The following is a 14,427-nucleotide window of genomic DNA, read 5'->3' on the forward strand; positions in this document are numbered from 1 at the left end:
AAAGCTGTAATCACCACAAAAGGTCCTTCTACAAAGCATTGACCCTGGGGTTTGAATACTTATGCATTTCCTATTTCAAATTTCAATCATTTAGCTAAAATTGCTAAAAACAGGTTTTCACTTTGTCATGATGGGTGTAGATGGGTGAGACAAACATATATTGAATCCATTTTTTTAAGACAACTAAATAAGTAAAGGGGTGTGAATACTTTCTGAAGGCACTGTATAAGTATAGAATAGATAGTCGATTTTTTTTCCTACCCATTCTAATACATCGATACTCGATTGCTCTAGCCTGAACGCAACAACGCCAGTCTAAGCGGAAGTTGCTATCCTGCTTAATATGGTAGCTGAACTTGTGCTCGTACTAGCCTTTAAGCAAGGTATCCTCCTCTGAATCCCCGAAATACATTAGCCACAGGACAACTTTGTTTGGACGTCGTAAAGGACCATTAGCCTTAACTGAATAGATATAGCTAACTACATACCTACCTCATTTCCACGTGGAAAAAAATACGTTAGCTGGGATTTTCTACAAGGAATCTGGTGAGTTGGCCAGTTTCTGTGCACTTAAGGACGCCTAAATGTTTGCAGTCTAGCTATTTATGACGACAATGTTACTAATTTGTGTTTTGTGAAGTGCAAACGAACACGGCAGTGCGACTATGACCCGGAAGTTATGTTCCCGCCCGACTAGTCGTCGGTTCCCTTTAAAAGATTAACAGCTCAAATGTATTATTTTCAAGTCAACGCCTTTAAACGACGTTATGCATTTCTGCCAAAATACTAACGAGTTGTGTAGTTAATTTGGTTGCGTCCATGTTGAAATGAAGTCATTAGTCGATCTCAGAGTTTCCTTATTTGGCTAAAGATATGCAAGACAAACCCGTTTTGGAGATATCTGGTTATCATCAAAATAAATAAATCACGTTTTTTTGGAATCATTCAGCAGTTTTTACCTGATAGAAAGTACGTTACAATTGGCAATGAATGTTGAAAGTTGCATTTATAATTCATAAAACTTAAGTTGAAAATGAGGCTGTCATTGCTTCCTGTCCACGAGACATTTTGATAAATAGCCTAATGTCATAACACAGTTTTAATGTCACTCCATAACCAATACGCAGGAACAGTTCGTGATATATTGACAACCTAAACGTACAATTTACTATCTAAAAAAGTAGAATGATTAAGCCGGAGGGGATGGCTTCCGTTTATGGGCTCTTAACCATTTGTATTGTTTGTTTTTCCGCGTTGTTAAATACATTTTGTAAATATTGTTTCTGCCACCGGCTCTAATGACCATAAAGTGCTTATAGTTATCAGAATAGCGATTACTCACCTCGAACTGGAGGTGAGTCGTACGCAAAGGACTTACTGTTGCGCCCGGACCAGGCACAAATCCCCTTCATTCGCATGACACCGATACAGGGGCCACAGATCTGGGTGTCTTGTGAGAGTCCTTCGGCGAGTGGGTAAACCGCCTCTACCATTCGTCCTATTGACGAACGTGCAATCATTGGAGGATAAACTGGATGCGCTCCGTTAGAGACTATCCTACCAACGGGACATTAAAAACTGTATCTTACGCTTCACTGAGTTGTGGCTGAATGACGACATGGGTAATATACAGTTGGCTGGATTTTCCGTGCATCATATTTGTCAATAACAGCTGGTGCGCAATCTCTGATATTAAGGACCTCTCAAGGTTTTGCTCGACTGAGGTAGAGTACCTCATGATAAGCTGTAGACGACACTGTTTACCAAGAGTTTTCATTTCATGTTTTTTTGTAGCTGTCTATTTACACCACAAACCGACGCTGTCACTAATACCGCACTCAATGAGCTGTATAAGGCCCTAAGCAAACAAGGAAACACTCATCCAGAATTGGTGCTCCTTGTGGTCGGGGACTTTAATACAGGGTCCACCTTTACTCCACACAGAGATCTATACAAAGTTCTCCCTTGCCCTCCGTTAGGCAAATCTGACCATAATTCTATCCTACTAAAGTAGGAAGTACCAGTGACTCGCTCAATACGGAAGTGGTAAGATGACTCCTATGCAAAGCTACAGGACTGTTCTGCTAACACAGATTGGAATATGTTCCGGGATTCACCCGATGGCATTGAGGAGTGCACCACATCAGTCACCGGCTTCATCAATAAGTGCATCGTTGACGTCATCCCCATAGTGACCGTACGTACATATCCCAACCAGAAGCCATGGATTACAGGGAACAACCACATGAGATAAAGGCTAGAGCTGCCGCTTCTGTACTCCTTGTTCACCCACGATTGCGTGGCCAAGCACGACTCCAACACCATTAAGTTTTCCGACGGCATAACGGTGGTAGGCCTGATCACCGACAACGATGAGACAGCCGATAGGGATGAGGTCAGAGACCTGCATCCAACCGCAATGTGCAACAGAGGTTGGTGCTTACGGCACAGCACTTCCAGGACCTCTATACCAGTCTGTATCAGAGGAAGGTCTTAAATATCTTCAGAGACTCCAGCCACCTCAAGACTGTTCTCTGCTGCTGCACGGCAAGTGGTACCGGAGCACCAAGTCCAGGTCCAAAAGGCTCCTGAACAGCTTCTACCTCCCAAGGTATTAGACTGCTGAACAGCTTCTACTCCCCCAAGCCATAAGACTGCTGAACAGCTTCTACTCCCCCAAGCCATAAGACTGCTGAACAGCTTCTACTCCCCCAAGCCATAAGACTGCTGAACAGCTTCTACACCCCCAAACCATAAGACTGCTGAACAGCTTCTACTCCCCCAAACCATAAGACTCCTGAACAGCTTTATTATCGATGCATTAGTCACTTTACTCCTACCTGCATGTACATATTACCTGGACTAACCTGTTTATTATCGATGCATTAGTCACTTTACTCCTACCTGCATGTACATATTACCTGGACTAACCTGTTTATTAGTGATGCATTAGTCACTTTACTCCTACCTGCATGTACATATTACCTCCACTAACCTGTTTATTATCGATGCATTAGTCACTTTACTCCTACCTGCATGTACATATTACCTGGACTAACCTGTTTATTAGTGATGCATTAGTCACTTTACTCCTACCTGCATGTACATATTACCTCCACTAAGCTGTTTATTATCGATGCATTAGTCACTTTACTCCTACCTGCATGTACATATTACCTCCACTAACCTGTTTATTATCGATGCATTAGTCACTTTACTCCTACCTTTACACCCGTTTTAAATGTCCAAGTCCATCATCAATATGCTGAAAGGAGTTGTGATATGTTGAAGACCAAGACAGACAAATCACTCCCTACAAACACGTATCACTCTTGTGCTCAGATTACTTGTATTTTGTCACTACACAATTCAAATCAAATTGTATTGGTCACATACACATGGTTAGCAGATGTTATTGGTCACATACACATGGTTAGCAGATGTTATTGGTCACATACACAAGGTTAGCAGATGTTATGGTCACATACACATGGTTAGCAGATGTTATTGGTCACATACACATGGTTAGCAGATGTTATTGGTCACATACACATGGTTAGCAGATGTTATTGGTCACATACACATGGTTAGCAGATGTTATTGGTCACATGGTTAGCAGATGTTATTGGTCACATACACATGGTTAGCAGATGTTATTGGTCACATACACATGGTTAGCAGATGTTATTGGTCACATACACAAGGTTAGCAGATGTTATTGGTCACATACACAAGGTTAGCAGATGTTATTGGTCACATACACAAGGTTAGCAGATGTTATTGGTCACATACACATGGTTAGCAGATGTTATTGGTCACATGGTTAGCATATGTTATTGGTCACATACACATGGTTAGCAGATGTTATTGGTCACATGGTTAGCATATGTTATTGGTCACATACACATGGTTAGCAGATGTTATTGGTCACATACACATGGTTAGCAGATGTTATTGGTCACATGGTTAGCAGATGTTATTGGTCACATGGTTAGCAGATGTTATTGGTCACATACACATGGTTAGCAGATGTTATTGGTCACATACACATGGTTAGCAGATGTTATTGGTCACATACACAAGGTTAGCAGATGTTATTGGTCACATACACAAGGTTAGCAGATGTTATTGGTCACATACACAAGGTTAGCAGATGTTAATGGTCACATACACATGGTTAGCAGATGTTATTGGTCACATACACAAGGTTAGCAGATGTTATTGGTCACATACACATGGTTAGCAGATGTTATTGGTCACATACACATGGTTAGCAGATGTTATTGGTCACATACACATGGTTAGCAGATGTTATTGGTCACATACACATGGTTAGCAGATGTTATTGGTCACATACACATGGTTAGCAGATGTTATTGGTCACATACACATGGTTAGCAGATGTTAATGGTCACATACACATGGTTAGCAGATGTTATTGGTCACATACACATGGTTAGCAGATGTTATTGGTCACATACACATGGTTAGCAGATGTTATTGGTCACATACACATGGTTAGCAGATGTTATTGGTCACATACACATGGTTAGCAGATGTTATTGGTCACATACACATGGTTAGCAGATGTTATTGGTCACATACACATGGTTAGCAGATGTTATTGGTCACATACACAAGGTTAGCAGATGTTATTGGTCACATACACAAGGTTAGCAGATGTTATTGGTCACATACACATGGTTAGCAGATGTTATTGGTCACATACACAAGGTTAGCAGATGTTATTGGTCACATACACAAGGTTAGCAGATGTTATTGGTCACATACACAAGGTTAGCAGATGTTATTGGTCACATACACAAGGTTAGCAGATTTTCAATGCGAGTGTAGTGAAATGCTTGTGCTTCTATTTCCGACCATGCAGTAATATACAACGATTAATCTAACCTAACAATTTCACAATCACCTTTTACACACACGTGTAAAGGAATGAATAAGAAGATGTACATATACAGATAGACACAGGCAAGATGCAGTAGATGGTCTAGAGTGCAGTATATACATATGAGATGAGTAATGTAGGGTATGTATACATTATATAAAGTGGCATTGTTTAAAGTGACTAGTGATACGTTACATCAAGATGCAGTAGATGGTCTAGAGTGCAGTATATACATATGAGATGAGTAATGTAGGGTATGTATACATTATATAAAGTGGAATTGTTTAAAGTGGCTAGTGATACACATATTACATAAAGATGCAGTAATAATAATAATAATAATATATGCCATTTAGCAGACGCTTTTATCCAAAGCGACTTACAGTCATGTGTGCATACATTCTACGATAACAACATTAGACCATTAGACCATAACAACATTAGACCATAACAACATTAGACCATTAGACCATAACAGCATTAGACCATTAGATCATAACAACATTAGATCATAACAACATTAGATCATAACAACATTAGACCATTAGACCATAACAACATTAGACCATAACAACATTAGACCATAACAACATTAGACCATAACAACATTAGACCATTAGATCATAACAACATTAGACCATTAGACCATAACAACATTAGACAATTAGATCATAACAACATTAGATCGTAACAACATTAGATCATAACAGCATTAGACCATTAGATCATAACAGCATTAGACCATTAGACCATAACAACATTAGACCATAACAACATTAGACCATAACAACATTAGACCATAACAACATTAGACCATTAGACCATAACAACATTAGACCATAACAACATTAGATCATAACAACATTAGACCATTAGACCATAACAACATTAGACCATAACAACATTAGACCATAACAACATTAGACCATAACAACATTAGACCATAACAACATTAGACCATTAGACCATAACACCATTAGACCATTAGACCATAACAACATTAGACCATTAGACCATAACAACATTAGACCATTAGACCATAACAACATTAGACCATAACAACATTAGACCATAACAACATTAGACCATTAGAACATAACAACATTAGAACATAACAACATTAGACCATAACAACATTAGACCATAACAACATTAGACCATTAGACCATAACAACATTAGACCATTAGATCATAACAACATTAGACCATAACAACATTAGACCATTAGACCATAACAACATTAGACCATTAGACCATAACAACATTAGACCATTAGACCATAACAACATTAGACCATTAGACCATAACAACATTAGACCATTAGATCATAACAACATTAGACCATAACAACATTAGACCATTAGACCATAACAACATAGTAGATGGTATAGAGTAGATGGTATAGAGTACAGTATATACATATGAGATGAGTAATGTAGGGTATGTAAACATTATATAAAGTGGCATGGTTTAAAATGACTAGTGATACATGTATTACATCAATTTTTCCATTATTATTTAACAAAATACAAGTATCTTAACTACTCACACATCATTTACCAAGTGGTCACTCCAGACTGAAATAGATTAGCTTTTTCTAATGTAATCTATAGTGCGCAGAAATTAATCACTCGCATCAATAATGTATTGAAATCAATGAAACTGGGACAATAGCCGTGGCTGCACCTACCATTTGCTCTCTTCTAAAAGACAAACCAACACACTCTTGGGTATACTACATATATACCTGTTGATAGATGAGAACCTCATACCCAGCCATTTACCTGTTGAGGGATGAGAACCTCATACCCAGCCTTACTGTGTATCAATACTGTGTTGTGATGTTTCATTCTACTACTACAGGTCATCTAAAGTGTATGGACTTCCTGCTCTCTTCTTCTTCTTCAGGTCATCTAAAGTGTATGGACTTCCTGCTCTCTTCTTCTACTACAGGTCATCTAAAGTGTATGGACTTCCTGCTCTCTTCTTCTACTACAGGTCATCTAAAGTGTCTGGACTTCCTGCTCTTCTTCTTCTACAGGTCATCTAAAGTGTATGGACTTCCTGCTCTCTTCTTCTTCTACAGGTCATCTAAAGTGTATGGACTTCCTGCTCTCTTCTTCTTCTACAGGTCATCTAAAGTGTATGGACTTCCTGCTCTCTTCTTCTTCTACAGGTCATCTAAAGTGTCTGGACTTCCTGCTCTTCTTCTTCTACAGGTCATCTAAAGTGTCTGGACTTCCTGCTCTTCTTCTTCTACAGGTCATCTAAAGTGTATGGACTTCCTGCTGTCTTCTTCTTCTACAGGTCATCTAAAGTGTATGGACTTCCTGCTGTCTTGCCATTGACTGCATTGTTGTTGTTCCCACCAGCAGGACAACATGAGTGGAGAGAAGGAAACATTGCTGGAAGAAATCGAACAGAGTTTACACCCTCTAACGGAGGATAATTTACGACACCTGTGTGAACGTTGTGGAATAGATGGCTCTCAAGTTAAAGGAAAGAAGCGTCGCTCGTTGCGACGTAAAATCATGGAGGAAATGTGGGAAAATGCAGATTCAGTCAAATCGGAGGAGCAGGGAATATCTTGGTTACTCCGACTGAAAGATGACATCAGAAAGATACATGAAAAATCTACTGTGGCACCCATGAGTCCCAGCCAGTCTGATGATGATGCTACAACCTGCAGTGAGGAATGGGACAAGGATTGGTTTCCTAGCAACGGGCTGGAGGCGGAGTCATCTCCAGAGAGGCATACCCCAGAGAGTTCCAGCCAGTCTGATGATGAGGACGATGCTATAACCTGCAGTGAGGAATGGGACAAGGATTGGTTTCCTAGCAACGGGCTGGAGGCGGAGTCATCTCCAGAGAGGCATACCCCAGAGAGTCCCAGCCAGTCTGATGATGACGAAACGGGTAAGAAGAATGGAGTCGCGGCAGGGGTCCATGTGGGTCACGGGATGAAAATAGCAATGATAAAAAAATATAAAAAATACATGTTATAAATAGATCTCTGGGATAGAAGAGCGCTGTCAGTGTAAACGACTGAAACAAAATAAAATATGTAGAAAAAAAGAATGGAGATGGATATATATATATATATATATATATATATATATATATATATATATATATACTTTTCAATAATAGGCTGTGATCAATGACGAACATTGAAAGAGAAAAAGCTCCTAGACAATCGGGCCCTTTGATAGAGTTCTAATGTTTGAGCATAAGAATACAGCATTGGCCATGTCACAAAGGGTAGAATTGTAGGAAATGATCTTAAAACGGCAACATGTTCTTTCAGTTCCATGGCAGTGTGTGTATATATGTTTTCACTGCCCAACTCCTATTGGTCGGTTGTGACTCAATACATCTGTATTGGTGGGTCAAGAAGCAACAAAAAAAAAAACACAATCTGCTTCTGTAACAGTTCATTGATTGGTCAATATTTATTAATTAACCCGTATTTGCTCAACGTAACTGTTCAGTGTTGTATAGCAGCTCATCTGTGTTGGATGGGGAACATACTTCAACACTAGGTCATTGTTAAGTACTTTGGTGCATGTGAGGAACCTTCACTTCATGTCTTTGTTTCACAGGGGACAACCCTAACGGTCGCTCGCTCAGTGGGAGAGTCTTATCATCTGGGAAGGCTCCAGGGTTGAAAGTGATCCAGCGACCTTATAGCTGTGATGTATGTGAGAAGAGTTTCCCTCATTTAGGAGATCTAAAGAGACACCAGAAAATACACACAGGAGAGAAACCATATGGCTGTGATCAATGTGGGAAGAGTTTTGCTCGAACTGATTACCTGGCTGAACACAAGTTAACACACACTGGAGAGAAGCCTCATAGTTGTGATCAATGTGGAAAGGGCTTCACTCGGCCTAACTGCTTGGCTGCACACAAGCTAACGCACACAGGAGAGAAGTCCTACCTCTGCTCAGACTGTGGGAAGAGCTTCTATACACCAGCAAAGTTGAAAGAGCACGAGCAATCACACACAGGAGAGAACCCTTACAGGTGTGGTCTGTGTGAGAAGATCTTTGCTTGTTCAGGTTCCCTGACAAAACACAAGCGTATTCACACAGGAGAGAAACGTTACAGCTGTGATCAATGTGGGGAGAGCTGCAGAGATGCCACGGCCCTGAATGAACACATGCGTACACACACAGGAGAGAAACCTTTTCGCTGCCATGTCTGTGGAATGAGTTTTTCTCGACGAAACACCCTGAAAGGACACATGCGCAGACACACCGGTGAGAAGCCTTACAGCTGTGACTAGTGTGGGAAGAGATTCGCTCATCCAGGAGATTTGAAAATACACATCAGAGTACACACCGGAGAGAAACCGTACAGCTGTGACCAGTGTGGAAAGCGATTCACTCAGTCAACAAACCTGACTAAGCACAGACGTGTTCACTCTGGAGAGAAACCCTAAAGCTGTGCTCTATATTGTATGAACTTCACTCAGTCAACAAACCTGACTAAGCACAGACGTGTTCACTCTGGAGAGAAACCCCAAAGCTGTGCTCTATATTGTATGAACTTCACTCAGTCAACAAACCTGACTAAGCACAGACGTGTTCACTCTGGAGAGAAGCCCTAAAGCTGTGCTCTATATTGTATGAACTTCACTCAGTCAACAAACCTGACTAAGCACAGACGTGTTCACTCTGGAGAGAAACCCCAAAGCTGTGCTCTATATTGTATGAACTTCACTCAGTCAACAAACCTGACTAAGCACAGACGTGTTCACTCTGGAGAGAAACCCCAAAGCTGTGCTCTATATTGTATGAACTTCACTCAGTCAACAAACCTGACTAAGCACAGACGTGTTCACTCTGGAGAGAAACCCTAAAGCTGTGCTCTATATTGTATGAACTTCACTCAGTCAACAAACCTGACTAAGCACAGACGTGTTCACTCTGAAGAGAAACCCTAAAGCTGTGCTCTATATTGTATGAACTTCACTCAGTCAACAAACCTGACTAAGCACAGACGTGTTCACTCTGGAGAGAAACCCTAAAGCTGTGCTCTATATTGTATGAACTTCACTCAGTCAACAAACCTGACTAAGCACAGACGTGTTCACTCTGGAGAGAAGCCCTAAAGCTGTGCTCTATATTGTATGAACTTCACTCAGTCAACAAACCTGACTAAGCACAGACGTGTTCACTCTGGAGAGAAACCCCAAAGCTGTGCTCTATATTGTATGAACTTCACTCAGTCAACAAACCTGACTAAGCACAGACGTGTTCACTCTGGATTAGCTGCACTGGAGAAACTGGAGAAACTGTTACACTCAACTGAACGACTTGATTAGTTTAGTGTCAGCTAGCTACATAGCTGTCTTTGCTGTCTTCGTATCATCGTATCATCGTATCCAAGATAATTGTGTTGTTTAGGTTTAGAGTGTGTAGTCTTAGAGTGATTATCTTAATTTACCGAGGTTAGCTAGCCAGCTATTTGTCGTCCTTAACGTAGGTGACTCTGCTAGCTAGCCAACAGCTAGCCAACGCTAGCCAACGTCTTCTGTATAGAACTCAACTACCCGGTCGCATTCACAGGTTGTATCACATTTTCACTTCATTTTCATTACAGTACAACGGTTTGATTTGTTTGATCGTAGCTAGCTACTTAGCTAGCTACATAGCCGTCTTTGTATCAAAGATAATTGTGTAGTCTAGAGCGATTTTCTAGGTTCGCTAGCCATCTATTGTCGTTCTTTTAACGCAACGTAACGTAAACAACACTGCTAGCTAGCCTGCTAGCCCCCCGAATAGCAACACTGCAGAAACTATTACACTCAACGGAACGACTTGATTAGTGTAGTGTCAACAACGCACCCACTGCCAGCTGGCCTACTTCAGCAGTACTGTATCATTTTAATCATTTTAGTCAATAAGATTCTTGCTACGTAGCTTAACTTTCTGAACATTCGAGACGTGTAGTCCACTTGTCATTCCAATCTCCTTTGCATTAGCGTAGCCTCTTCTGTAGCCTGTCAACTATGTGTCGGTTTATCCCTGTTCTCTCCTCTCTGCACAGACCATACAAACGCTCCTCACCGCGTGGCCGCGGCCACCCTACTCTGGTGGTCCCAGCGCGCACGACCCACGTGGAGTTCCAGGTCTCCGGTAGCCTCTGGAACTGCCAATCTGCGGTCAACAAGGCAGAGTTCATCTCAGCCCATGCCTCCCTCCAGTCCCTCGACTTCTTGGCCCTGACGGAAACATGGATCACCACAGACAACACTGCTACTCCTACTGCTCTCTCTTCGTCCGCCCACGTGTTCTCGCACACCCCGAGAGCGTCTGGTCAGCGGGGTGGTGGCACCGGGATCCTCATCTCTCCCAAGTGGTCATTCTCTCTTTCTCCCCTTACCCATCTGTCTATCGCCTCCTTTGAATTCCATGCTGTCACAGTCACTAGCCCTTTCAAGCTTAACATCCTTATCATTTATCGCCCTCCAGGTTCCCTCGGAGAGTTCATCAATGAGCTTGATGCCTTGATAAGCTCCTTTCCTGAGGACGGCTCACCTCTCACAGTTCTGGGCGACTTTAACCTCCCCACGTCTACCTTTGACTCTTTCCTCTCTGCCTCCTTCTTTCCACTCCTCTCCTCTTTTGACCTCACCCTCTCACCTTCCCCCTACTCACAAGGCAGGCAATACGCTCGACCTCATCTTTACTAGATGCTGTTCTTCCACTAACCTCATTGCAACTCCCCTCCAAGTCTCCGACCACTGCCTTGTATCCTTTTCCCTCTCGCTCTCATCCAACACCTCCCACACTGCCCCTACTCGGATGGTATCGCGCCGTCCCAACCTTCGCTCTCTCTCCCCCGCTACTCTCTCCTCTTCCATCCTATCATCTCTTCCCTCCGCTCAAACCTTCTCCCACCTATCTCCCGATTCTGCCTCCTCAACCCTCCTCTCCTCCCTCTCTGCATCCCTTGACTCTCTATGTCCCCTATCCTCCAGGCCGGCTCGGTCCTCCCTCCCGCTCCGTGGCTCGATGACTCATTGCGAGCTCACAGAACAGGGCTCCGGGCAGCCGAGCGGAAATGGAGGAAAACTCGCCTCCTGCGGACCTGGCATCCTTTCACTCCCTCCTCTCTACATTTTCCTCCTCTGTCTCTGCTGCTAAAGCCACTTTCTACCACGCTAAATTCCAAGCTTCTGCCTCTAACCCTAGGAAGCTCTTTGCCACCTTCTCCTCCCTCCTGAATCCTCCGCCCCCTCCCCCCTCCTCCCTCTCTGCAGATGACTTCGTCAACCATTTTGAAAAGAAGGTCGACGACATCCGATCCTCGTTTGCTAAGTCAAACGACACCGCTGGTTCTGCTCACACTGCCCTACCCTATGCTCTGACCTCTTTCTCCCCTCTCTCTCAGATGAAATCTCGCGTCTTGTGACGGCCGGCCGCCCAACAACCTGCCCGCTTGACCCTATCCCCTCCTCTCTTCTCCAGACCATTTCCGGAGACCTTCTCCCTTACCTCACCTCGCTCATCAACTCATCCCTGACCGTTGGCTACGTCCCTTCCGTCTTCAAGAGAGCGAGAGTTGCACCCCTTCTGAAAAAACCTACACTCGATCCCTCCGATGTCAACAATTACAGACCAGTATCCCTTCTTTCTTTTCTCTCCAAAACTCTTGAACGTGCCGTCCTTGGCCAGCTCTCCCGCTATCTCTCTCTGAATGACCTTCTTGATCCAAATCAGTCAGGTTTCAAGACTAGTCATTCAACTGAGACTGCTCTCCTCTGTATCACGGAGGCGCTCCGCACTGCTAAAGCTAACTCTCTCTCCTCTGCTCTCATCCTTCTAGATCTATCGGCTGCCTTCGATACTGTGAACCATCAGATCCTCCTCTCCACCCTCTCCGAGTTGGGCATCTCCGGCGCGGCCCACGCTTGGATTGCGTCCTACCTGACAGGTCGCTCCTACCAGGTGGCGTGGCGAGAATCTGTCTCCTCACCACGCGCTCTCACCACTGGTGTCCCCCAGGGCTCTGTTCTTGGCCCTCTCCTATTCTCGCTATACACCAAGTCACTTGGCTCTGTCATAACCTCACATGGTCTCTCTTATCATTGCTATGCAGACGACACACAATTAATCTTCTCCTTTCCCCCTTCTGATGACCAGGTGGCGAATCGCATCTCTGCATGTCTGGCAGACATATCAGTGTGGATGACAGATCACCACCTCAAGCTGAACCTCGGCAAGACGGAGCTGCTCTTCCTCCCGGGAAGGACTGCCCGTTCCATGATCTCGCCATCACGGTTGACAACTCCACTGTGTCCTCCTCCCAGAGCGCCAAGAACCTTGGTGTGATCCTGGACAACACCCTGTCGTTCTCAACTAACATCAAGGCGGTGGCCCGTTCCTGTAGGTTCATGCTCTACAACATCCGCAGAGTACGACCCTGCCTCACACAGGAAGCGGCGCAGGTCCTAATCCAGGCACTTGTCATCTCCCGTCTGGATTACTGCAACTCGCTGTTGGCTGGGCTCCCTGCCTGTGCCATTAAACCCCTTCAACTCATCCAGAACGCCGCAGCCCGTCTGGTGTTCAACCTTCCCAAGTTCTCTCACGTCACCCCGCTCCTCCGTTCTCTCCACTGGCTTCCAGTTGAAGCTCGCATCCGCTACAAGACCATGGTGCTTGCCTACGGAGCTGTGAGGGGAACGGCACCTCAGTACCTCCAGGCTCTGATCAGGCCCTACACCCAAACAAGGGCACTGCGTTCATCCACCTCTGGCCTGCTCGCCTCCCTACCACTGAGGAAGTACAGCTCCCGCTCAGCCCAGTCAAAACTGTTCGCTGCCCTGGCCCCCCAATGGTGGAACAAACTCCCTCACGACGCCAGGACAGCGGAGTCAATCACCACCTTCCGGAGACACCTGAAACCCCACCTCTTTAAGGAATACCTAGGATAGGTTAAGTAATCCCTCTCACCCCACCCCCCCTAAGTTTTAGATGCACTATTGTTAAGTGACTGTCCCACTGGATGTCATAAGGTGAATGCACCAATTTGTAAGTCGCTCTGGATAAGAGCGTCTGCTAAATGACTTAAAATGTAAAAATGTAAAAATGGAGAGAAACCCTAAAGCTGTGCTCTATATTGTATGAACTTCACTCAGTCAACAAACCTGACTAAGCACAGACGTGTTCACTCTGGAGAGAAACCCCAAAGCTGTGCTCTATATTGTATGAACTTCACTCAGTCAACAAACCTGACTAAGCACAGACGTGTTCACTCTGGAGAGAAACCCTAAAGCTGTGCTCTATATTGTATGAACTTCACTCAGTCAACAAACCTGACTAAGCACAGACGTGTTCACTCTGGAGAGAAACCCTAAAGCTGTGCTCTATATTGTATGAACTTCACTCAGTCAACAAACCTGACTAAGCACAGACGTGTTCACTCTGGAGAGAAACCCTAAAGCTGTGCTCTGTGCTCTATATTGTATGAACTTCACTCAGTCAACAAACCTGACTAAGCACAGACGT

General features: G+C 43.7%; 1 protein-coding gene across 1 annotated transcript; it reads left to right on the top strand.

Moving 5' to 3' along the window:
* The first annotated feature begins 498 nt into the window (after positions 1–498).
* LOC124002754 (zinc finger protein 391-like) lies at positions 499–10,171 on the top strand. The gene is made up of 3 exons (XM_046310476.1): positions 499–546; positions 7,279–7,822; positions 8,509–10,171. The coding sequence occupies exons 2-3, from the start codon at positions 7,288–7,290 to the stop codon at positions 9,192–9,194; spliced, it is 1,221 nt and encodes a 406-aa protein (XP_046166432.1). The 5' UTR covers positions 499–546; positions 7,279–7,287; the 3' UTR covers positions 9,195–10,171.
* Positions 10,172–14,427: the final 4,256 nt, after the last annotated feature.

The sequence above is a fragment of the Oncorhynchus gorbuscha genome, linkage group LG18, assembly GCF_021184085.1.
Source record: "Oncorhynchus gorbuscha isolate QuinsamMale2020 ecotype Even-year linkage group LG18, OgorEven_v1.0, whole genome shotgun sequence".
NCBI lineage: Eukaryota > Metazoa > Chordata > Actinopteri > Salmoniformes > Salmonidae > Oncorhynchus > Oncorhynchus gorbuscha.